Here is a 26,968-nt window from a genome sequence, read left to right as displayed (position 1 = left end):
AGAGAGAGAGAGAGAGAGAGAGAGAGAGAGAGAGAGAGAGAGAGAGAAAGAAAGATACATCAGAGCAGGAGTAAAAAATCTCTGCCTATGGATCCCCTTGACCCTTACCATAGCTATAGACCTAAAAGAGAATTTTCCAGTGAAAGAAGTCAAAACAGAATGATCTACCTCTGTGTAAATAAGCAGTCCAGTTGGTTCACCTATGATGTCTAACTTTACCCAGGTTCCCTTGGAATAAATGGTGATGTCTGTGGGCAGGAACACTGTAAGTTACCCTGGACCTCTTCAGCTCTCAGAGAAGAAAATAAGGATTGTTAATGGCTCAGCCCCTCTCTGAGAGTGGGAAAAATTCAAGCCTTCAATGCCACAAATTAAGCACATTAGGTATCTCACAATTAGAGCAGGGCCCAGGCAAAGGCTTGGTGCACTCTTACTCCCAGTGTCTTGCACATGAAACAGGAACCCTTTCCTCAGTTGTTCCTGAGCTTTTCTTTAGATGATATGGATGGGTTTAAAGCATTACCAATTGCAACAGCTATAATCTTGGCCTTTCTTTGTCTCACCTCTGGGTCCTGATTGTTGAACACAGGAAAAAAAAAAAAAAACCCTATTCAATTAGGTCATAGGTATCTGTGGCCCTATCTAAAGTTTTGATAGTTTATGTCAAATATCTGGGACTGATTGACCAATGAAATAATGTTCCATTAGTGCTTCTTCCTCCCTGAAAGATGGATCTGTATCAGTATATTTGTGAAAGATTCAGCACACCTCCTCTCTCTCTAGTAAGAGCAGCTAAGATACTAGACATCACTAGTCCATAGTGAGTATTATAATCTCAGACTGGCTCTGTTGGAGGGAGGATAGCTTCTGTAGGGTGGTTTCCTTCACTGTTTTTTTTTAATGTAATTTTATTTTTTTTGTCAGAACCGGGGATTGAACTCAGGCCCCTGCACTTGCCAGGCAAGCGCTTATTCCACTGAGCCATCTCCCCGGCCCCACCTTCACTTTTTAAAGTATACTGTCAGGGCCTAGGATATGGCTCAGTGGCACAAGCACCCGGTTGGCAAGCACAAAGTGCTGAGTTTGATTCCTGGCACCAAAATCAATCATTTGCCAGGGAGATAGCTCAGTAGAATAAGCACTTGCCTGGAAAGCTCAAGGTCCTGAGTTCAATCCCCAGTACCACAAAAAAAAAAAAGAAAAAGAAAAAAGAAAAATTTGCAAAATCAATCAATCATACTATTTATCTACATGGTTCATAACCTCTTGTAAATTCTCTGTGTCTCATTCAAGGTATAGCAAGTGACCAAGATGAATTGGACATCCTGCCTTGATAAAAGCATAGGCCAAAGTTTCAAACCTCTTTGTAAACTTACTAGGGTCTTCTAATAGTTGGCCTACTTGTTCTTTGTAGTGTTGAACATCTGCAGTTGAAAAAGGAACACGCATTCAAATAATTCCCTCTTGCCCCTGGACCTCTCTTAGGGGCAGGATAAATTGTGAATTAGATTAATGAGAAGCACCACTTCAGGTTTTACCTGTGGAGCTTAAAGCTGCATACACCCATATTTGTCTGGGACTGTAGCATTCTCCCTCTCTGTAGTTTTACCACTGAAAAGTTTTTGCACTGGCAAAGGCTGCATGAGTTCTTAAAGCAATAGTACAGTTTTTCCTTCCAGTGAGAAGAACTAAAAAGGACCCCTCGGGACCGGGGAGATAGCTCAGTAGAATAAGCACTTGCCTGGCAAGCACAAGGTAAAAAAAATCTTTTTATTGTGTCTTTAAGATCTTAGGGGGGGGGCTGGTGAGATGGCTCAGTGGTCTAAAGCACCTACTTAGAACAAGCTAAGCTAAAGCACAGGGACCGCGGTTCAATCCCCCAGCACCACATGCCAGCCAGCCCCGCCCCCTGGTGGACTGAGCTGGTCACACTCACACATACACACACACACAAATAAATAAAAATTTAAAAAAAAAAAAAAAGATCTTAGGGGGCTGGTGAGATGGCTCAGTGGTCTAAAGCACCTACTTAGAACAAGCTTAGCAAAGCACAAGGACTGCAGTTCAATCCCCCAGCACCACATGCCACCTAGCCCCGCCCCCTGGAAGGCTGAGCTGGCCACACACACACACATAAATAAATAAATTAAATTAAATTTTAAAAAAAGATCTTAGGGCTAGCCAAATAGCTCAGTAGATTAAAGCGCCTACAAGAAGGTGCAGGGGTGGGCCTGTGGCAAAGCTGTACTGCTTTGCCACGTGGCCAGCTGATATTTTGTTTTGCTGCATGACTACATGTAACTTTTACATGGGCATGTGTTATCAGCTGCCACCATATTTCTTTTTCTCTATAACCTTTTTTTTTCTTCCCTTTTAAAAATAACTGGACTTATAAGTTAAGCTTCTAATTATAAATGACATAAGGGGTTATGAAAAATGAGAGAGGCATGGGCCAGGGATATAGCTCAGTGGCACAGCACCCGCCTGGAAAAATGAGAGAGGGTCCTCTTTTTTTTTTAACCTGTAAATCATTCTTCCTCTCACAGATCTCCATCCTCAAGGGAGCAACAATATTAGTGGGCAACACGTCTTAACTTTGAGCACATATAAATGGCTTGGATTCTAACACATCTGTCCCCAGTCCCAGGGCCAGGGTTTGGTACCAGTGTGGGGCATATTAGAACCAGGCTATGCAACATAAAGTAAGTGAACAAAGCTCTGTGTTTACAGCTGCTTTCCATCACTAGCATTACCACCTGAACTCCACCTCCTATCAGGTCAGCAGTGACATTAGATTCTCATAGTAGCTCAAACTCTACTGTAAAATACACACGTGAGGAATCTGGGTTATATTCTCCCTATTAAACTGGTCGCTGGTACAAAGATGGCTGAGGACTGCTGTTGTAATATTTCCCCCCATGTAGATAAGCAGATAGCTATTAGGAATGCACATCTTAGATCACCCATCTTGAAAATACTCCTGTTACTGGCTTTTGGGTCTCAAAGAAATTCTTTCCAAGTTCTTGGTGTTCTGAACAAAGAATTGGACAAAAGCCATGGAAAAGCTAGCATGGTTTTACATAGATTAAGGTAGAAAAGAAGTATGTTCTACAAAGTAAAAGTGGGCCTGTGAAAAGGCTCACAGTGATCACCAGGATAATGGCCAGGCTCCTTTGTGTCTGAAATTCATTGGAATTCATAGGTTGCTTCTCTATCATGTAAATAAGGCATTTAAGATGGTTGTCCTATCAGAAACTCATTTGGCTTGGCCTTAGACTTAAGCTGTCCTATCAAAGGCTCACTTGGTTTTGCACCAGATGCAAATGAAGACTTGAAGATAGCACTTCCTGATTGGTTCCATGTACAGTGCCCAGAAACACAGTAATGATCCTAGGTCCTGTGTTCAGCACATGTACTCTGTCTCCACGACTGACAAAATTTTTACAGTTGTTTAACTCATTTGCCCCAGTTCTAATCTCCTACCTCAGATACACTAAAGTTGTGCATTTTTTGCACCTAGGGGTAAAAAGCTGAGATGGCCTTTTAGTTCAACCAAAGATAATGCTTTATATAGTTGACATAGGGGTGCTGCATAGAATAGTGTGACACTAATGAGATGTTAATATTTATAGATCAATACAGAAAGACCAAGACTCGAATAGAGATAAAGGGAAACAATAAGGTGACTTCATGGCATTTTGGAATATCCATATCCTTTGAGGAAATTATCCAAGAGAAAACCAGGGCACACTGAACTATCATGTCTCTAGGTAGTGTCAGTTCCTCATAGTTGATGTTGGTTCAGAGAGGAGCATTAGAAGTGGGGAGATAAACAGGGGTTTGGAGAGTGTCAGCACATCATGGAATATATTGCCTACTTCATCATGGCCTTTCAAATGGAGACACATGGTCAGTTTCTGCCAAATAGGGCCTCTAGGCCAGGTCCTGAGTTCAATCCCCAGTACCACCAAAAAACAAACAAACAAAAAACAAATAGGGCCTCTAACTAGCAGCTCCAGCCAGAAGTCAAAAACAGAAGTATGGCAGGCTTAGGTTCAAGAATTGTTGTGACTAGTACAAAAGTAAGCACAAAATTTTGTTTCGAGCTTCAGAGGTTTAAGTTAGCAAGTTGGAGAGGACAAATAAAAACTAAGAAGATGGTAATAATTCCTATACTACAAGGAAGTTGGGCATACTTTGTAGACTTGGGGTATTAAATGTAGATGCTTTTTTTTTTTTTTTTTTTTTATAGAGACAGGATCTCACTATGCAGCTTAGGCTGGCCTTCAGCTCACTTTGTAGTACAGGCTGGTCTTGAACTCTCAACGATCTTTCTCAGCCTCCTGAGAAGTGGGAAGTGTGGATACTACTTTAAGGTATACTGCTATCATGAGTCCTGACCTGAGAACTTCTGTTTCCCCTTTAAAGCATATATACTTCTGATTTAGCCCCTTAGATGCAGTATGCAGTGATAGAAATTTTTATTCTGGAAGTCCTGTTTCCTTGGGAGAAATGTTTGAGCATTTCACTTTACCATTTGCAATGACTGAGTTATTGAATTCTCTGGAATGTTGGGTTAATTTGATACATTCGAGCCTAAGGAGTCCTTAAGAAGTCAGGAAACAAGTTACAGTACGATCTAGAATGGATGTTTGAGAGACATGGGTTGTTACAGGCAACCTGGGAACAAGGAAGGAAGCTTCTGCACTGCCACATTTTTAGAGAGAATTAAAAATTAATGGTGGCCTGAGAAATTAACCAAATATGCTAATTTCCAATGCTGGGGAAAGATTTCCTACCTGAAGATCACATAGCCCTCCTCAGAAGCAAATCTCAGTGAGTTTCTTTTCCTTTTCCTAACCACAGGCAGCAGTCCTTTGGACAGCCCTCGAAATTTCTCTCCAAATGCACCTGCTCACTTTTCCTTTGTTCCTGCTCGTAGGTAAGTTTCTAGCAAACCTCCTCTTCTGTGACTAACACATGTAGCACTTGCATGAATGTTAGTTAAATGTCATATTCCTAAATCTGTGTTCTTTCAAGTGGGTTACCAGCCATAAAAATTCCTTTCCTTCTTTCCTTTTCCAGATTACAGTCATCTTGTTGAAATTTAAGCTTTCTAGGTGGCTTATATATTTGCCTTTGGATGTTAAACAGGAGAGTAAATACAAAAACTGACTTTTACACTCTTAAACATGAGTACTTCATGTCCTAAGAATATGTTCCAAGCCATTGTACCTCCTTTGAAAGCTCTCCTAGCTAGGATGATCAATGACAAAATAAGATCTCTCTAGAAGATTGGAACTAATCCAGCTAATTCCAAGGGCCTGGAAGAGTTTGGCATATCTCTCTCCTTGTCTTTCATCTAGAGACATGTATATGGACATAGATAGATAACAGGGCCATTCTTATCTTCTTCCTCCCATTTCTATTCTCTCTGAAAGTGATACAAGCCTGTCTCTGGCCCAGCATAGCAGCCCTAACTACTCTGCGTAGGGGCAGGGCATCGTTTGGTGTTTGCAGAAGTCCAAGCTGATGGAATCAAAATTACTTGCTCCACACACAACTAGTTTGTTGGGTTGTTTTTTTTTTTTAATGTTTGTTTATTTATTTGGTACAGGGTCTCACTACACAGCTCAGACTCATAGTGATCCTCCTGTCTCCCTGCCTCCCCAGTGCTGGGATTACAGACATGTGCTAGCATGCCCAGTTTCAGTGGCACGGAATGCAGTACGAGGGATTGAACCCGGATTCTTGTGCTTGCCAGGCAGGCACTTAGACTGCTGAGCTATCTCCCCAGACTAACACACCTATTTTCTTTTCAGGTTGTTTTCATGCATTCTTTTTTATTTTTTTGCAGAACCGGGGATTGAACTCAGACCCTTGCACTTGCCAGGGAAGTGCTTATTCCACTGAGCCATCTCCCCGGCCCCTTCAGATTGTTTTCAAAGATTCTTTGTTGGCAAAGTTCAAGCTTTTAAAATTTGTTTAGAAATGGTTTTTTATTGTTGTTGTTTGTTTGTTTGCTGGGGTTGGGGAGTGTTTTGTTTTGTTTTGTTTTGTTTTTTGTATGTGGTGCCAGGGATCGAACTTGGGACCTTGTGCTTGCCAGGAAAGCACTTGTGCCACTGAGCTATATCCCTAGCCCTGGTTGTTTTTGTTTTTGAGACAGTCTCAGGATATAGTTTAGGCTGGCCTTGAACTCAATATGTATCCTGGTCTGGCCTTGAATTCACAGCAGTCCTCCTACTTCAACCTCTTGAGTGTTAAGATTATAGGTGGGTGCTACCACACCAGGCTTTTGAGAGGGATTTTGGGGGTAGGAGTGTTTGTTTTGCTTTCACTTTTTTTCCTGGTGATAATTGGTTTTTAATACTAAGACTTCCAGAAAAATTATGACTCCAGATTTGGACTCAGTGAGTGGAGACCATGATATACCTTAAAGCAATAGCAGTTTTAAGACTTAAAACGGTTGCAAGAGAAAAACATGATGCCTGGAAACAGCATTTGCTCACTATTCCAAGTGAAAACCTAAAAAAATTTTCAGTTTATACCTTTCTTCTCTAGGATTCTGTATAGTTGAAAAGGAGCTGGGCAGGTAGAAGTTTGACGGCTATGTGGATGTCCTTTCTGACCCAGTTGTCTTATTCAAAGAAAGTCTTGTCCATGGATTCATCTCTTCTACCCTATAACACTTCCAGTTAATTATCGAAGTACTCAGAGGGTCATTAACAGTAGAAGAATGCGCCATTGTTACATTTATTTGTGAAGGCTTATCTGAGACTTCCTGCCTAGGCTATGTATCTGTAGCCTCAGGTTAAATATGAACTGCAAAGGGCTGGGGAGATATAGCTCAGCGATCTAAGCACCTGCCTGGCAAGCACAAGGACCTGGGTTTGATCCCCAGTACCACATGCTGTGCCAACCCCAAGCACACAGCCAGCGACCAAAACCGGGCATGGTGGTATAATTCCAGCACCAGGGAGGCTGACACAGGAGGCTTACTATGAGTCTGAGCTGCATAGCAATTCCCTGAATCAAATAAATACATAAATAAAAGATTAAAAAAATATGAACTGCAGCAGCATGACATGACCTATGACAATACCTACAGGAGTTATTCAGTCATTTTACATTTATTCAGTAAATATTTGCTGAGCACCAACTTTGAGCCAAGTTAGGTGTTTTGTTATACAATGGTAACAAAATAGATGTAATCCTTACTTTCTTGTGAGGAATAATGTAAGATCTTGTTGTTCCCTAAGATTTTCACTTATTTTATTCAGTCTGCTCATTTATATCTCATCTCAAAGGTCTAAGGACAGACTAAGTGCCTGCTTAAGCAAGCACAGGAACCAGGGTTAGATCCCCAGTACCAAATGCTGGGCCTGGTGACTGAGTCCAGGCATAGTGCACACACCTGTAATCCCACTACTGAGGAGGAGGCTGAAAACAGGAGGATCACTGTGAGTCAAGAGCTGCATAGTGAGACTCTAAACCGAATACGTTTAAAAAAAATTTTTTTTTAAGTCTAAGGAGTTATCCTTAGACTTTCCCTAACCACACAGTCTAAAGGAGACCCATTTGTTATTCTCTATCAGATCATTGTTTTATTTCTAAACTAGTGTTTTCCAGTGCCTAATGTTTTCTTTCTTTTTTTTTTTTTTTTTTTTTTTGGCGGAACCGGGGACTGAACTCAGGTCCTTGCACTTGCCAGAGAAGTGCTTATTCTACTGAGCCATCTCCCTGGCCCCTATGTTTTCTTAACTGCATGTTTTCTGTTTCACCCTAACTACAATCAAATTTAATAGATACCTTAGCTTGTTGAAAAACTTTGTCTCCTGATACATAATAGTGGTTATTTGATAAAATGAGTGGTAAAGGAAATTTATAATAAATGAATAAAAAAATAAATACAGGTTTGTAAACTGTGATAAGCGTGATGAAGGAAAAAAAACCTTAATGCTGCATGAAAGGAAATGAGTGGGGGTAGAGAGTCCCGCTGAATGGTCATGTAAGGCCGGCCAGTCTGAGAGATGAGAAACAGCTGCTGCTCTGAGTGTGAGGACGTAGGCGTGGAGACTATTCTAGGCAGAGGAAACAGCAGGTGGTGTTGTTGATGTCCTTGTATTTGCTTCATTTAGGCTTCATAAGTAAGTCCTGGAGAGGAGGTTTTGGAACCTATTATTACCACTGAGACCCAAACAAATCTGCACTAGGAGACAAGATACTTGACTCATGTACATAGAACATAAAAGCCTGGGCTGTCCTCTTACAGAATGGAGTAGGAAAATCTGCTCATTCTTGATGGGATGGGAGGGCCATCTCAACCTGTAAGGGAATAATAGGAATTGTTTGTTCCTAGTTACTGAGTGGCTGGAGATCTACAGGATCACACTGGTTTGAGTATCACAAAAAAATGAGATTTGATAAAATACTAAAAATAGACTCATTAGTCCTGTAATTTGACTTCAAACTGTCACACGTTTCTAAACAGAATGTTTGCTTCTGCCAAGCTAGACCAAATTTTGGGGGTCTCTGATTCTCTTTGGTTCTCACTATAATTTGTATCTTTTCACTACAGCCATGGCCACAGAGCAGACAGGTAATGGTGGGTATGGTGGGGAGAGGGTTGGGCCAGTGCTATGCATGCCTGTACAGTACAGCTTGTGATTTTGTGCTTGGTAAGAACTTGTAGTGATTCTTCTCTGAGTGTGGGTATGAACACTGAGCCTTTCACATCTAGCAAAGAAGCCTTATAGGATCCTCTGATACCTGCTGGAACCAAGACTCAGAGCTAATGAGCTCAGAGGCAGGAGTTACTAAATAGTCCAAGCTTCTGATTTTAGGGGCAAGTCACCCTCCTGTTCACAACTTCCTTCAGTCTCCCAGTAAGGCAGACAGATGAAGGAAACAGAGACATCCATCCTTTCTTGGCATTTCATTCTGATTCTGGTGGCTCATGCACTTCAGTATTAACACAGAGAAGTGGTTGTCATGCAGTTGATTTACATGTTTAGCTAAAAGCTTAAAAATCATGTGTAAAGTACAACAGAGGCCTAGGAAGATCATCTCTACATTATACATGTCTCATCTTTGCTGAGGTCTTATTTTTCTGGAATTGAATGACTTTTTTATGTAAGGTGGTCAGGACCCAGCAACAAGATCAGAGAGAACATCATGTTTTAGTACTCTCTTGTACCATCTTTGCCTCAGAGATGAAGTTCCAGCAGACTTCTAATTGACATGTGCTAGCTGCTTGAGTAGCATGAAGTTTGAGTTATATGAATGTGGCATGGAACCGTGGGTTTTTCCCTTTTTTAAATTTTATTTTATTTTATTGAGAAACAAATATCAATGAGGCAGTTTCAAAGCTGATTAATAAGACATTTTCAATAATTAATACATTGTATGGGTTCTTCCCTTATGAAACATAATAGAAAGGTTGCTCAGTCTTGGTGAGAAGTATACTGCAAAAAGAGATGTCCTACCAAGATATATTACTCTCTTCTTCCATCTCACCCCCAAACCTCATCATAAATAACACCTTGAACAAATCATCTAATTCTCTAGGTCTTAGAGTTTTCTCTGAAAATTTCAGGTAATGATAATTTACCTTCTAAAGTTTCTAGTGGGCCAGGGAGATAACTCAGTAGAATAAGCACTTGCCTGGCAAGCACAGGGTCCTGAGTTCAATCCCTGGTACCACAAAAAATAAAAAATAAATAAAGTTTCTCTATTGTTGATGTTCTAAAATTATGTGAGTAGCAGCAAAAAATAAATAAAAATTTTAATCCAGCTTCAACCTGAGCAGGCTATATACCCCAAGCTCCATAAAAGAATACTTTATACCATATCCATACTCTACTCAGAGTTAATGTCCATGTTATAAAAGCTCCAAGTCAGATATCTGTTTAATTCGCCTCTTCTACAATAAAACATGTAACTGTAGTTCTTTGTGATGAGAGCTTTGGGTGGTTTCCTTTTGAGGGCAGCAGAAAGCCTCCTCCTGAAGCCTCATATCTAGCCAAAGGTATATCATTTCCTTCCTTTTTCATAAACTTACTATCACTCTTTGGCATGCATCCTCAAATTAGTTTTATGGGTTATAGGCATAGCCTATAACTACTTGCCATCAATAAATGTTCATGGGGCTGGTGAGATGGCTCAGTGGTCTGGGGCACCTACTTAGAACAAGCTTAGCAGAAGAGCACAGGGACCGCGGTTCAATCCCCCAGCACCGCGTGCCGGCCAGCCCCGCCCCCTGGTGGGCTGAGCTGGCCACACACACAACACACAAATAAATAAAAATTTTTTTAAAAATACTAAAAAAAAAAAAATTAAACAAAAAAAATAAAAATAAATGTTCAGTTTATACCCAGAACATTGTTGGTTTCTTCCTGATTGCCAATATAATGGCCTAGACAAGACCAAAGAGACCTTCAAATGAAACTTCAAAAATGGAAATAAAAATCAGGCACAGAGGCACATACATACATGTAATACTAGCTACTTGGGAGGCTACTATTCAAATATGTCTGGGAAACTTAGCAAGACCCTGCTTCAAAATAAAAAGGCCTGGGGGTGTAGCCCAATGCTATAGCACCCCCTGGGTTCAGTCCTCAGTATTGTAAAGGGTAGGAGAGAAACTAAAACTAGGCATGGTAGCACATAATTATAATCCCAGCAACTCTTAATTGCTGAGGCAGGAATACCTAAAATTTGAGGCCAGCCCAGGTAACACAGTGAAATCTTACTTCAAAAGAAAAGCTGGTTGTGATGATCTACCCTTGTAATCCCAGCACTCAAGAGGCTGAAGTAGGAAAATTACTGTGAGTTCAAGGCCAGCCTGGGTTACATAGTGAATTCACATCCAGCCTAAACTACATAGCAAAATCCTGTCCTTTTATTTATTTTTCCTTTTTGGTGGAACCAGGGATTGAACTCAGGCCCTTGCACTTGCCAGGCAAGCACTTATTCTACTGAGCCATCTCCCTGGTCTCTGGATTTTGTCCTTGATTGATTGATTGATTGATTGATGAAACTGGGGATTGAATTCAGGCTCTTGGGCTTGCCAGGCAAGCACTTATTCTACTGAGCCATCTCTCAAGCCCCTGGATCCTGTCCTTTAAAAAAAAAAAGTATTATATAACAAATTACTTGCATGCTTATATTTGGTAATGTGAACAACTAATATGAAGATAACATGCAATATAGCAATCATTGTCAAATTCCTATGGTTTTGTTTGGTGAAGTTCTGTATAATTTTTTTTAACTATTTTGTATTCTGTTTAGATAATAGTAAAAGAATTTTTAGATACTTATCCAAGCTCATAGAAAACACACATATAGGCTATAAAAGAGCACTTGTTGCAGCATACAGTACTGTGTGACAAGGAGATGACCACATGTGAATCAAGTGCCCAAAAATATTGATGGACACAGGCAGATTTTGAGCTCACAATGAGGATCTGTAGGAATTTCCTAAATGTTCTTTTTCTTGTGCAGGACTGATGGACGGCGTTGGTCTTTGGCCTCTTTACCCTCTTCAGGCTATGGAACCAACACACCTAGCTCTACTGTCTCAGTAAGTAGCCAGACCTATGGGTATACTTTGATCCTTCCATGTTAGTCCAGTGCTGAAAAATGGTTTTCAGTTTGTCGCCAAAGGCCAAACCCAAAGAGGTTACTTGGAGATAGGGCTGAGTGAGCAGAGAGCTGGTGACCTTTATGGCCATAGCAAGATCTATAATCATTTGAAAGGATTAACTAGTACTCTCTTCAGGGGTCAGTTCTTTTGGTGGAATCTTGAGGAGGGCTTGATGATGAAATTTTGCTCTGGGAGCTTCTAAGCATGTTTCTACTACTCCCCTTATTTCAAGAACAATAACTAAAAACGGATTGTCCTTCCTATGTCTCAAAGACCTACTGGACCTTAGCCCTCATGTTTTCACCATCTTTCAAAAAAGGAGAAGAGTGATGGTGTTTGATATTCAAGTGTCATGTATATCAGTAAAAGGGGAATGCTCTTAGGTTTCTTTTCAGGGCAGCAGTTTTTTTCCTTTGTTGCAGTTGCCTTTCTAGCAGGAATAGTAGTGTGTACAAGTTTGAGCAGATGAAACATACAGGTTTAGTATGTTGATTTTGATTTGTACTCCTCTATGCCAGAATCTATATTGTATAAATTATTTATTTTGAGTGAATATAGTAAACCCACAGCTCTGTAATGATTTTTGTAATAAATAAACCACTAGGTTCCATAGTAAGCAAATTAAAAAAAAAAAGTCTGGACCTATCTCTAAAACTTTATATTTCTCTTAACGATTTTAACCTAAAAATAATATATGTGCTAATTGTTACCATGCACATTTGACCCTATAAACAAATTCTCCTCTTGGAGTAAGTTTTTATTTTTAAAGCTAGGGTGACAAGGTTGGCAAAATTTCTATAAAAATACAAATAGTATTTCAAATTTTGCAGGCAGTAGACTTGATAACTCCACCCTGTTTCTTTCACCATTCTTCAGCTCTTCTCTGTTTGATTTATCTGTAGTCATGAATCTCAAGCAGGGAAAAAAAAGAATATCATTTCCTACCTTGACCTAGATAATACTCTTAAATTAAGGCAGAGTTCTCACTGGTGGTCTTTGGCAGCTAACTTTAAAATTTTTCCATAATACCCCTTTATATATAGTCCTTTACTTGTAGTTATTTCTTGTAAACCTAAAGTAATTGACAGTGTATGTATAAGTATTTAAATATGTACTGTATGTGTATATATACATATATATGCAAGTATATATTTCTATTCAGTAAATTTAACAGACTAAACTCATTATTCCAGTTTATTGGGATCATTTAAAATATCCATTTTGCCTATCATAATTTATATTCAGCCATCAGCTCATGTTAGCTATAGTTATGTAAATAGTTGGTTTGCAGGCTTGATTCAAGTCACTTATGAAACTGTGGTCAAGGGGCTGGTGAGAGGGCTCAGTGATCTAAAGCACCTACTTAGAACAAGCTAAGCTAAGCAAAGCACAGGGACCACGGTTCAATCCCCCAGCACCACATGCCAGCCAGCCCTGCCCCCTGGTGGGTTAAGCTGGCCACACACACTAAATAAATAAATAAATAAATAAATAAATAAATAATAAATGAAAATGTGGTTAAGGCAAAAGCTCTGGAATCTCTTACTACCTATTCACAACTGCATGTACTATAACACTGTGCAAGAGGGGCCTGCATTGTTAGCCCAAACATACTCATTCCTCACTTAGTATTGACCCTGTGATGGCAGAGCTCCCTGTGTGGTACTACAGCATTGGCTCTAAATGGTTTAGGATATTTAAACTCCAGATCCTTGATCAGTTGGTAAATAGAAATTGGGCCAGTGTTGTTAGATTTGTCTGCTGTCTTAGCCAGTTGTGTCAGGTAAAGGGAGCTCACTGATACAAGAGTTAATCAATCTATTGGGTTCCCATGGAAGCTGCTGAATCTGCAGGATTCCTACAGTAACACTGGGTCATTCAAATGTCTGTTGAGATTGGTAGATTCTTGTCAGGAATGCTCAGTCATGGAGCTATGTTTAGAATTCATGATTGTTACAGATTAAATCTAATCCTCAAGTTTAAATCTAAAAGTAATTTTCTTCCCTGGTGAATTTTCTTGCCACATGGTACTCCTAAAGTCTCAGCACAGCATTTCCAGTCTCAGAAAATCCAATCTTCCTCTGGATAATAGCCAAAAGGAAATATTGCTGAGCTGTACCCTCAAGCAAAAGGGAAAACTTCAGGGTATGTTGTTTGTAGGTGGTATACCCGGAACATTTCCCAAGCTAGGAAGGATAATTTATTAACTACTTATCATTTCTACTAGCTGAAAGCTTCAATGGAGACAAAGGTTCCATGCAAAAGAATCTGCTTTTTATTTCCTCAAGTCTTCAAGGTGTTGGGAGTTCCCACACTTCACAAAAGACTGGGTCTAGCTCCCAGCCCGACTCCTGAAGAACGCCATTATATCTGCTTCCTCAATGCTGGAGGCTCTGAAGGGCTTGTGGTGAATAAGATCATTCCAAATCAAGGTTAAAGGGAGCAAGGAAGGAAGCTTTGCTTTGGGTTTACATTGATCAGGAAGTCCCTGAGCAGTTTCAGTCCTTTAACATTCATGAACTGCCCTTGCATTTGTATTTAATGCTATTTTTAATATTTTCTCCTCTAGTCATCCTGTTCTTCTCAAGAAAAGCTGCATCAGTTGCCTTTCCAGCCTACAGCTGATGAGCTGCACTTTTTGACAAAGCATTTCAGCACTGAGAGTGTTCCGGATGAGGAGGGACGTCAGTCCCCAGCCATGCGGCCCCGCTCCCGCAGCCTCAGGTGAGGGCTATTCTCATCAACTGTCCATACCTGTGGACTTCAGCTTATTTGCATAAAATGGGTATCAGTGAATATGTTTGCAGGCTGTATCTCTTTATGGTAGTTTTCTACTTATTGTAGCATGGAGGCAGCTGCAGGTAGCATTGAACATTTGTTTACAAAAGCAAGAAGCAGACCAGGATTGTTCTGCAGGCTACAGTTTGCCAACCCTTGGCAAAGCACACTAACCAATTTGAGTAAGTCCAGTGATGCTCAAGCTCCTTTTGGCTTCAGGTTCAACTTAGCCCATCATCCCTGAAACTATCTTGTCATATCATACTCCATTTATTAAAAGGAGAATAATAGAATCATCAGTTCTGACAGTTACCTCGCTGAAAACTGTGGACCCAGGACACAAGAGCTAGGCTAACTGGAAAAGTTGCTGCTATAGACACAGTGGCTGACTTAGGGAAATAGAATAATTCAAAATCAGAATTAAATGTCCATCTGAATCTGACTCAGTTCCTTGAGTCACCTCAGCCCACCTTCATCAGACCAAACAAAGGCTAATAGTGTATTCCTCTGTGAATTCCTCTGATTGTTTTTTTTTTAAAGATACTAGGGATTGAACCTAGTATCTCACACAAACTAGGCAAGTGCTGTACCACAGAACTACATTCCAGCCTAATTCCTCTGATTAGTTGTCCATTCTCTTTGGCATTAGCTGTTAAATCTGTGCCAACATTACAGGTTAAGGAAGGAGACAGAAATAAAAATGAGCATGGCTTTAATGACTGAGCTTTAAAAAAAAAAAATGATCTTAGTTTTTCAGGGTCACTGGGAGTAATGGAGCAGCTAGCATGTACGGGGTAGGTTGCTGAGGAAGAGCGTCTCTCAGTTAATATTGACATAAAAAGAAAAGGGACAGTGAGATGGCTCAGTAGAATAAGTGCTTGCCTGGCAAGCACAAGGGCCTGAGTTCAATCCCCAGTTCTGCCAAGAAAAAAAAAAAAAAAATATATATATATATATATATATATAGACGCAATGAATGACAGAGGGTGAGCTGGGCCTCGAAATTCAGATTCAGAGATTGAAGATGATCAGATTTAAGTGCAAAAGATCAAGAATTCAAATGAGTGTGTATTCCTAAGTCACTTATAAAATTTGGCCAGAGTGCAGCCGCAAATCTGCACCATGTAGCCATGGCGCCGAACTCTACCTTAGCTGGATCTCCAAAATACAAGTGACTCAGCGGGCAGTTCTGAGGTGGGCAGAACAAATCCAGGCTCACAGAACTGTGAAGAAGGGGTGGCAGGCTTCTTGGCTCCTGCAAGTGGTTACCTGTATAGATCTCACTACACTGTTGGGTGATGATACCTTTTCCAATATTCAAAGGCTCTATTATAAAGCCAAATACCCAATCCGGGAAGATCTCTTAAAAGCCTTAAATATGTATGATGAAGGTATCACTACAGCTGCCGTTTATGTTTATTCTGCCTGGGTTTGTGACACTATGAAAGCACTGAAGGCTTTGAGCTGTAACATCCCAGTGGCATCAGTGGCCACTAGCTTTCCAGCTGCACAGACTCATTTAAAAACATGATTAGAAGAGATCAGATTGTCTGTGGAAGACGGGGCTACGGAAATCAGCCTGGTCATTAACAGCACCTGGTGCTGACCGGCCAATGGGAGGCCCTGTATGGTGAGATTTGTCCATTCCGCCAGGCCTGTGGGGAGGCTCATCTCAAAACCATCCTAGCCTCAAGAGAATTTGGATGTCTTACTAATGTTTATAAAGCCAGTATGATAGCAATGATGGCAGGATCAGACTTTATTAAGACCTCTACTGGAAAAGAAACAGTAAATGCCACCTTCCCAGTAGCTATCATAATGCTAAGAGCCATTAGAGATTTATTCTGGAAAACTGGAAATAAGGTGGGCTTTAAACCTGTGAGAGGCACCTACACTGCCAAGGATGCTATAGCCTGGCTCTCACTTATAAAGGAGGAGCTAGGGGACAAATGGTTGAAGCCAGAACTCTTTTGCATGGGTGCCAGCTTGCTGCTTTAAAACATTGAGCAGCAGATTTACCATCATATGACTGGAAGAGATGTGGCTGATCCTGATCTTCCGATGTCCTGAATCGGCAGCCTGCCTCAGAAGGTTCTTTGGTTTTTTTTTTTTTTTTTTTTTGGCAGAACCAGGGATTGAATTCAGGTCCTTGCACTTGCCAGGGACACACTTATTCCACTGAGCCATCTCCCCAGCCCATAGAGAAGTTCTTTGTAACAGTGGTTTGTTTTTTTTTTAATCGTTTTCGCATAATTGCTAGTCATGCCACTAAAAATTAGGGAAATAGATAACTGTCATTTTTTTCTCTTATAATTTCTACTGACTTTAAACCTCAGAATGAAAGGAAAAGCAAACTAATCTTTCTGTGGCCCTATGAAATGAGCTTAATTACCAAATGATCTTAATTACCATATGAAATGATCTTAATTCCCAAAAAAAACTATACTGTTCATTTTGTGAAGGTATTTTCCTAAAAATGCTTTGTAAAATATTCATGATTGCTTAGACACCTTCAGGTTCTAAGGGGAGAAGATGAAACTACCTAGGCAATATGCCCAGCAAATAAAATTATAACACCACAAGCTGCCTCTGTGATGTTATAGGAGTGACCAAGTCCACACTAGATTTCCTGCCGTGAAATTCCATCCTTGATTTTTGCAGAGGTGTTTCTTTTTACTAATTGTTTTACTCATCAAATTTCTGATATTGTTATATGGAACTGTGAATGTCAATCAGTTTTTTAAATCACAAAAAAACCCAGCTGATATTTAGGTGGAATGATCTGTAACCTGCAGGTTGTGCTCATGTGACCAAACAAGTCTCACACTTGGGAAATTATGCAATATGAATAAGATTGGAAAACTGCCCCCGATGACCACTTCTTAACAGTTAGCTAACCATCAGTTTGGGGGTGGAAAATGAATATAGATTAGTACTTTATACTGGTAGAAAATATTCTAACGAAAACATTTTAAACAGACGGTATTAGGTGTTTATTTGATAGTGGAAAGGCAAAATATTTCTCTTCCTCATAACCACCCCATATATTAAGTATTTACACAGGCCAAGAAAATACCTCTCAACATCTTCTGTGCCTGACCACTTTTTTGCAAGTCTTCTAAATATGCTTTCCAAAATATTGAGCAGAAGTATCATACTCTGCAGTGAAATACTCAAATTCTTTTCCACACTGATTGCCCATTTCGTGTAAGTGCTTCTTATCACAAAATATACAGGCATTTCTAAGGAAGACTCTTTTTCAATCAGCTTGCTCACTACCATCATAAAATTTTCACAGTATTCTCAGTAAGTCTGTTCAATCTCTTTTATTTTTGACACTATTGCTTTTGAGTAACTGTTGAGCTAACTATCTTTAAGTAATTCTGTGATGTATGATGCTTTGGTCTCTGGATCCTCCCAGTGCTGTCGGTCCTACCTGGCACTCAGAAATCCCAAGCAAGTTGCTCTCCTCTGATCTCTCCAGCTTTTGCACAGACCAATTGCTTACAGTTGCTGCAAGTTTCTCTTCAGCTTGCCTGCTGGTTATATATAACACCTGTGATGATGGCCATAGTTTTGGACTGGTAAATAAAGCGCATCTTGATGCTTTCAAAAAAAAATTTTTTTTAATTAAAAAAAACCTTCTCTTGTAAAAAAAAAAAAAAAAAAAAAAAAAAAAAAAAAAAAAAAAAAAAAAGTGGCCAAGGCAAAAGTCCTGTGGAAATCTTGCCCTTTCATTGTCCCATAGAGGAACACCTGAATCGTGGTGATCTCTGTGACTTACACAGAATAAATGATACCTTTTAGGCTGGTTGAGATGAAAAGGACCACAGTGGTATTCAGGAAAGTCCCTCCTTCATTATTCTTAAGCACTTGGTTATATATAGCAGTGCATTGAACAGAACAGGGTCTACTTCAAAGACAAAAGCAGAGCAAATAGTCCAGAACCCACCCTATCTGAGATCTCCTTTTGGCACATTGAACTTGACAAGACCCAAACATCCATTCGGTTGCATGGCTCAAATTAAAAATCCACTAGGGAGATGTAATCATGCATAGGGAAGGTGTAGATAACTAAAGAAAAATAATAGATTAAAGCTGAGAATATAATGGCTGTCTTCACTAGATGACCAATGCATACAACTCATTAGAGGCTGGGTTGGCCTCATTTATACCCCAGATCAGAAACCACATTAATACCACTGGCTGCAGTTCATTTGAAAAACAAAATAGGTGAATTAGGTGTGTAGAGTGCCTTTGGATGCTTTAGGGATTGTTTGATTTTGAGAACATATTGGATAAACTGTATTTCACTGGCCAAAGCTATGTGGATAAGACTCCTGTTCTGGGAAGGTCATTCTGGCAAAGCCACCAATGGGTTTATGAATCCAGACCCTAGCAGAAGTTTGTGTGCAAGTCCAACTTCTGGAAAGGATCATTTTGATTTGTATAATGTATGCTAAAAGCTTTACAAATAAGGAAGGCTCTGAAGCTCAGCTGTCATTCAAGTGGTATTATGTGGGGTACTAAAGACAGTGGGAGGGCCAGGACTCTGGGAATAGCCATCTTTCCTCTTGATAGTTTCATAGCTCTAAAGTTACACAATTATTTCTTTCTTGTTCAGCCCTGGACGGTCTCCAGTTTCCTTTGACAGTGAAATAATAATGATGAATCATGTGTACAAAGAAAGATTCCCCAAGGTAAGGATCCATTTAAAAGGAGATGGGGAAGATGACGTATTTTCAGATCACCTCCTGTGTCTCAGGAGCTATTTCTCAATAAATCTTTCCTACTCAAATACATACATCCATGCATATACATGCATACATACATATGTACAGATGTGGGTATGTCCCAAGGATGGCTGCCTACAGCCAGCCCAATGGGAAGACTCTGGGATGAGGGATAAAGTACTGCTTCCTGAGATGACCTACAAAAAAAACTGAAAGTCACCCAAAGGCAGAAGAGGGCCCTGAAATGAGAACTTCTAGGAGGTAGCAGAGACCATGACTTTGGCTGTACCTACAGAATCTTATTTCTCACTCCTTGGAAGGAGAGCTGACTAGATGCATAGGTTAGAAAGGTACCTACCACGTGTTAAAGGGGAAGGAAAGAACCAGAGGCCTGACCTAATGAGTCAGAGTCCTCGATGGCAGGACTTGCCCTGTGGTGGCACTTTTCATTTGGTGCAGATTCTCTGTCTTCGTCTGTCTGTCTGTCTCTTTGTCTCTCTCTCTGTCTCTCTCTGTCTCTCTCTCTCCCCCCACCCCTTTTTGTCTTTTTGAGACAGGATTTCACTATGTAATTAAAACTGGCCTTGAACTCACTTTGTAGTCCAGGCTGGTCTCAAATTTACAGCAATCTCCTGCCTTAGATTCTGGAATGCTGGGATTCCTGCCAGGCCTCAGCAAGTACACAGCCAGGGGGATACCGTGCTGGCAGGAAGAAGGTTGGAGGAAGCAACAGAACAGGAGATAGAGTTGCTTACTGATTTATATTCACATTTTCAAGGGGAAAATGCTAAGATAACAAAGGTAGTTTGCTATCAGGAGATAGCTGAGAAATAAGAACTAGAACCTTGCTTCCCATTTACATTTCTATTTGAACACTACCTACTATACACCCTGACCTAGTCTTTCAAGATAAGCCCTATTTCTGCAAAAAACCACAATTCTAGTTGGAGGGAGAAGGCCAGGCATATAGCTCAGTGACATAGGCGCCTGCCTGGCAAGCACAAGGCCCTGAGTTCCATCCCCAGTATCAAAAAGAAAAAAATATTTTGTTAGAGGGAGAACAGTGGAGTAACATCCATGATGACAAAAACCTGGAGTGGCCAAGACTCATTCTTCAACCTTGGTCCAGATCTCTCTGTCTGTTCACCTGTCTGGGATATGCAATGTGTGACTCCTACCTTCTGAGAGCCCCTTCCTCTAGATTCAGGTTCAGTCTCCTGCATGGCTAAGGCAGATGGCATGAAGCCTTCATGCTTTTCCCCCTTGACATTTACATGGTAACCAGGAGCCAGAGTGCCTGAGTTCAAATCTACTCCTACTGTTTACTGTTCGACCTAAACAGATTATTTAACTTGTTTTCACTTCATCTATGATCAGAATAAGAAAAATGTCTATCTCAGGAAGTTTGTGAGATCGAGCTCTTCAAATAGTGTTCAGGACATAGCAAGTATCTACTCCTCTATCTCTATTTTGTTTGTGCCACATGGTGTGTCTAGGCTTTCTAGTGTTGGAGTAGGCATTGGAGAATAAGAGCAAAGAAGGGGCAGAATGACTAGAAAGTAATTTTGCTGAACTTTATCATAAAGTTCCAGAGTGTGTGTGTTGAGAAATACATCATGTTTGTTCCTCCTTGTATATTAACTATCACATTATCATTCTCACAAAATTTTAGTGTATGTCTCCAGTCCTTTATGTAAGGCCTGAACTTTTTTTTTTTTTTTTTTTTTTTTTTTGTGGCAGAACCGGGGATTGAACTCAGACCCTTGTACTTGCCAGGGAAGCACTGACCTGATCTATTGATGGAGAAAATGTGCCAAGATCCCTTCCATCTCTCCCCCTGCCCATATTTACACACGAGAACACATACATGCATGCATGTATATACTATATTTGCCTTAACGTACACTGGAAATCAGAAATCACCACCTAGTGGCGAAGAAAAGAAATCAGAGTCTTGGACAGTTATGAACTTGTTCACTGATGTGTATAGTGAAGTTCCCAAGAAGTCCCTGAGTTAAGTCAAATCTCTGCTCTCCTTTACTGGGATCCAGACCAGGGCCAAGTCCCCATCCACAGCACCCATTCCCAGCTTGGCATGAGACCAACAGGTTCATATGTTCAGTAGAAACTCTGAGCACTTGCTTAAGTATATTCAACAGAACCTCCTTAGGCAGGTTCTCAGGTCAAGTAAAAGAATCCTGAGATAATAAAACTGATATGCAGAATTTCCCAGTCTAAATGTGTCTAGGTGAGAAGCCCAGTGGAAGGAAACACAAAGGAAAAGTCCCTGATGGTGAGAAGGAGTGAAAGACCTTCAGAGCAGAGGATGAGAAGGCAATTCAAGAATAGCATAAACAAAAACAGAGGCATAAAACATCAGAGTAAAGGAGAATAGCAAACTTTTTCAGTCTGCACACAAAAGAGCGTGTGATGAGTGATGGGAAATAGGCAAAGCCAGGCAACATTGGGTCTTCAGTATAATGTTGGATATGGCCTGACTTGAAGGTGGTCTTTTCATGTCTGCAGTCCTCAGCTTCCCAGAGGCAACCAGGTTCACAAGCAACCAATTTTTAGGTTATCGCTAGTCCTTCAGTCTTAGCTCAAGCTAAATTGGGACTAGAAGGGAAATATTTTTTTTTTTGAAATATCATTTTTCTTGCTTTCATTCCCAGGCCACTGCACAAATGGAAGAGCGACTAGCAGAATTCATTTCCTCCAACACTCCAGACGGTGTGTTGCCCTTGCCAGATGGAGCACTGAGCTTTATTCATCACCAGGTGATTGAGCTGGCCCGAGACTGCCTGGATAAATCTCGGAGTGGCTTAATTACATCACACTACTTCTACGAACTTCAGGAGAATTTAGAGAAACTTCTGCAAGATGTGAGTTTCTTGGTACAGGCCTGTGATGAAATTTTCACATGGTAGTCTTAGGCTAAAATCAAGAACTAGCAGTATTCTCAGCCTGCTGGCCTCCTTTCCAATGTGCAAAAGTCACCTCTAAGTGTGGTTCCTATGGAGTTGGATCTCTCCCTAGCCCCTGCATCACTGAGAGAAGTCTACTTAGTATCAAAGGAACCTGGTTCTTTTCTTTTCCCTCCTTTTCTTCCTCCTTTTCTTTTTTTTTTTTTTTTTTTTTTTTTTTTTTTTTTTTCTTCATCCTAAGGATTGAAGCCAGAGTTTCATGTATGCTAGGCAAATGCTGTACCACTACTAAACTATATTCCCAGTCCTTTTTATATCAGAGCTGGTTTCGCTAATTTGCCTGAGCTGGCCTCCAACATCTGATCTCCCCTGCCACCATATCCCAAACAGCTGGTATTACAGGCATGTATCACTATGTCTATCTGAAACTTTCTTTTCTAAGTCCATAACTATGTTACTGCACCTGAGACTCCCAAATATTGTAGCATTTATATGTATTACGTTAAGAGATTTAGTACGTAAAGCTCAAAAATGACATCAGTGGATGTGGTGGGCACTTCTACTAGAAGTAACTGATTTAAGGAGGGCCATCTAACTGTTTTTCCTCAACCCAAGAAAAGCAGGACCAATGCTTACTCAAGGGGTTTATCCATTTGCTGATGTTTTATTAACATGATGAAAAGTTCTCAAATCAGAACTTCTTTGTTTAGTTACCTGATTATGCTCATTATGAAAAATCTCTGTGAAGCTAAAGTAGAGAGATGACCAAGACCAAAGCATGCACTTAGTTTTCTTAACCATTGCTTCATGTTCCAGTACTTACTTTGCCTTTGGCCTCTCAAATAAGGTGATGGGATGCCTTCTCACTGAGATCACAGTTCCCATTTGTTATGCTGAGTACAGTTTGGAGGAGCAGGGATATGCCTACTTCTCCAGTGCTGTTCACATTATTACAGTATATCTTATTCAAGAACCTCCTGTTGCCTCTAGACTTGTGATCTCTATCTGGAATATTATCGATGAGTTGAGAGCTAATAATCAAATGGGATTTTAGTTTGTAAATCTAGAAATTAGGAGCAGAGAAATTTAAAAACAAAGAGATCACATGACTTTAGAGGTGGATACTAAAGAAGGTCATTATTGTTGCTGTAAAACACTGTGGTACCTTGGTTCATGAACTTATTTGTTCTATGACTTTGGAAAAGATGGCCATGTTTGTGTTTGTGTGGGAAAGGTAGCCACAGTCATGTAGGGTTTACCAACAAAAATAAGATTTTGCCAAATGCTTCTGTTTGCAAAACAAATTGCAAACAAAAGCATGCATGAACTGTGGTAGTACTATACTAAGTTTTTCCTATGGAACAGATAACAGATTATTCTCTATACCCATAAAGAAATAACCAGCCCAGGGGCTTGGGGAGATGGCTCAGTGGAATAAGCACTTCCCTGGCAAGCACAAAGGCTCTGAGTTCAATCCCCGGTTCTGCCAAAAAAAAAAAAAAGATAGAGAAAAAGAAATAACCAGCCCAGTGGGCAGAAGTTAAAATGAGAAAGGTTTTGTCTAGTTGAAAAAATTCTACTTTCTACAAAACATTCTGTGTAATTTCAAAAGCAATACTTAAATTCAAATATCAAATAACTTTAGAAAGCCAAATTCCCATGAAAAGCAGCTGTTTCTATTCAAGAATAACTTTTTACAGACTTTCCAACACCAGATGGAGTGCCCCAGACATTTAGAAATCAGGGAATTGCTGTAGCTGGTCTTGAACTTAATGACTCAAGTGATCTTCCTACTTCAGCCTCACAGCTACCAGGTGGCCGGTAAAACATCCAGCACTAAATGGACATCCAGTTCCAGAGTTCCTTCTGCATCCAAAATTGAGCTTCTAAAATGCTAACATCAGAACCTTGCCTAAAATCTTTGGACATTGTTTTATCCCTTATTGCCCTGAAGTTAGGTTGCTGGTAGAGCAGGAAGAATATTGAATTTAAAACTAATATTGTTTGTGTATTCCTTGAGTTTTGTGGGTCTTGGAATGCAGAAAAAAATCACCACAGGCTATATCTCTTCAGTTACAGACCCACCCATCAACACATACTTAAAATAGCAACTGTTATTTATTGCTGAGTGCTATGACCAGATATTACATGATAGCATCATATGCTACCTTTTTTTTTTTTTTTTTTCAGAACTGGGGATTGAACTCAGGTCCTTGCACTTGCTAGGCAAGCACTTATTCTACTGAGCTTTCTCCCCAGCCCCGATAGCATCATATGGTTCATTTAGTACAGTGTGATTCTTGAGCATTAAATAGAGTTAAATGGAGGTAATTTCGAGCACAGAAGTTTCTATGTGAAATATTGGGTCTTGCAAGTAGCTGGTCACTAACCCTAGAAAACAGTGTCAGAAATCTTCAAAGCATAAAGAAAGTTGCTATATTCCAAAAATTGCAGATAAAATAGTTTGACATGACTAAAGGGATGCCAGCAAGAGAAAGTTGATAAATTTTGAAGAGTAAAACCCAGATGAGGCAGGGCCATGGGAAGAGCTTAGATTTTATCATGAATGCAATGGGTACATGCATTGGTATTATATTGAAAAATTACATCATTGTTTTTATGCATAAAAATTTTAAATCCCTAACATTTATGGAACATATAGTATATCCTCATTTAATTTACTTAATTTAATTCTCATAAGAGCCCTATAAGGCAAGTACTGTTGCACCCTAAATTTAGCGAAAGCTACAGTTTCAAAGATCTAACTTAGCCCAGGGTAATTAACTTATTTCTCATGTAGCAAAGCTAAACTCACACTCAGATTTATATTATTCCAAAGCTTAACATCATCTTGTTTAAGCATATAGTCAGCCAATATTGGCAGACTTCTCACTTTTTCTTTTGTAGAAGAGGCTCTGTCCTAAGCTTGGCATGTGAGAGGAATAAAAAAAAAAAAAAAAAAAAAAAAACAGAGGCAAAGCCTCTACCCATAAGCCTCAGGGCCCTAAGATGTAGCTATAGAAACAAACAAATTATTATGAAACAAACTGATATTAGTTTGTGTGTTATGAGCAAACAAGGGACACAAAAGGGAAGTCACGATTTGGTCTTGTGTGTGTGTTGAAGGCATAGGGAATTAAACAAGACTTTACATTGATGTTTGGACTAAAAGGAATAAATGGAATTGGCACCCTTTGAATTTCATAACCAATTGTTTAAGTCCTCATTTGTTATTTTTCTTTTTTCATAAACTATGTGCTAGTCTTCTGCCTTTTAGTTACTTTTTTGTATTTAGGACAGGGTCTACAGGGTCTCTCTACGTAGATTGGACTCGAGTGATCTGCCTGTGCTCAGCCTCCCAAGAGCTGGAATTACAGGCATGCACCACCACACCCAATCTCAATTGCCTGCTCAGCGCGCCCCAGGGGCGGGGCCAGCATGGCATGCTGGGATTCGAACCCTGGCCACTGCGTCTGCCTAATAAGCAGGTGCTTTAATCCACTGAGGTATTTGGCTGGCTCCAGTTAGTTTCCTTTAAAACTGTAAGGCAAAAGTTACCAAGGAACTAATCGGCCAATTACCAAATCCTTTGGCCTCTTTCAGTCCTCATCTTTCTTTGCCATTCTGCAGGACATAGTAAATACCTTTTCCTAAGTCTTTATTTTCCCTGTTGTTTCTGTCCAGTCTTACTGCCTCTTCATAGGCTCCTTCTCCTGAATGCTGCTATTTTAGAAAGCACCATCCACAGTGTCTGTTCTCTGCTTTATTTCTCTGCCCTCATGCTGACAAACCATGTCTGCTGTCTGGGCCTGAATTTTCATCCATGCACTAAGGTCTTCCCTTTGCACCCATTCTGGACTTCTCTACTTTGATTTCTCCATATTGGTCCATATTTTTTGGTTATAAGTAACAGAAGCCTGACTTGGTAATTTTAGTAATAAAGGGAAGCTAGTGACATGCATAAGAAGATGAATCTTAGAAAATTGAGGGGACCAGAATTAGAAACCAGAAAATGACAGAAGTGCTCCTTCTTCTCTTATCTCTGTTTTTCCCTGCTACTTTTTTATTATCTATAGAGAAGAATGGTCACCTCCTTTCACTTAAATGAAAAATTACACAATTCTGTTACACTGATATTAACTGTTGTCTCTGTCCCTTTTTAAATTCCCAGAAAAGCAGTCTATGCTGATCAGCTCTTGGAGGTAGGAGGGAAGGTGCTTAGGTTCACATAGTATTCCTAGAAGACTTAAAGAGTTCTCAGTAAAAAGAGAAAAGGGTTCCTTATGTGGTGTAGGTTATCTCACACTGTCCTTAGCTTTTCCACTTGGTCTTTTTCCTCAAACCAAATTTAATTTGTTCTTTGCTTATTCTCACCTATACTGTTTATTTCCTTATAGTTTCTGTTCATTTATGGGTATAATTAAATTTCCCTTAAAAATGAAGTTACAGTTATATTCTCTTCCTACTTCTGCCATGCCCCTTCTAGGTCCAACTCACAAATGGCCTAAAACTGTGTCTGTACTTTTCTCTATCTTTACTCTGTCTTTTTCATCTAAATCATTATATTTGCCTATTATTGAATTTTCCTGCTTTTAGACATGACCTCTTTAGTGTACAGCCATGGTGATCTTTCTGAAGTACCTCTCTGGTCATATCACTCCCCGGCTATTAAGGCCTTTCTGTTCCTTACAATCTGTTTGGGGTGCAAAGTGAATGTCAGCAAAGGCTCTACTGAGAGTTGTCCTTTGAGCTGGGGAGTGGAGGGTAAGTGAAGTTTATTGAATGAAAGAGCAGGTAAAGCTGTGTGTATCTATGTGACATCCCTTGGTGTTGTATAGTATTCTAAAGCTCTGGTTCCAGATGAGCAAGTTGGATTTTTTTTTTTT

General features: G+C 40.0%; 1 protein-coding gene and 1 pseudogene across 4 annotated transcripts in view; both read left to right on the top strand.

Moving 5' to 3' along the window:
* Mast2 (microtubule associated serine/threonine kinase 2) overlaps window positions 1-26,968 on the top strand; it is a 379,336-nt gene that overhangs the window by 333,217 nt on the left and 19,151 nt on the right. For 3 of the 4 annotated variants that reach the window (XM_004639182.2, XM_023724134.1, XM_023724133.1), the window contains 6 exons: window positions 4,867-4,942; window positions 8,582-8,602; window positions 11,506-11,584; window positions 14,217-14,371; window positions 19,050-19,125; window positions 21,831-22,040. In XM_004639182.2, the coding sequence (XP_004639239.1) occupies window positions 4,867-4,942; window positions 8,582-8,602; window positions 11,506-11,584; window positions 14,217-14,371; window positions 19,050-19,125; window positions 21,831-22,040 (617 nt within the window). The remainder of the gene's footprint in view (window positions 1-4,866; window positions 4,943-8,581; window positions 8,603-11,505; window positions 11,585-14,216; window positions 14,372-19,049; window positions 19,126-21,830; window positions 22,041-26,968) is intronic. The other variant, XM_004639184.2, reaches the window with a different exon arrangement.
* On the top strand, window positions 15,398-16,495 carry LOC105743225 (annotated as a pseudogene).

The sequence above is a fragment of the Octodon degus genome, unplaced genomic scaffold, assembly GCF_000260255.1.
Source record: "Octodon degus isolate 3935 unplaced genomic scaffold, OctDeg1.0 scaffold00107, whole genome shotgun sequence".
Classification (NCBI taxonomy): Eukaryota; Metazoa; Chordata; class Mammalia; order Rodentia; family Octodontidae; genus Octodon; species Octodon degus.
The sequence above is the reverse complement of the archived record's forward strand: the minus strand, read 5'-3'. Positions and strand labels throughout refer to the sequence as shown.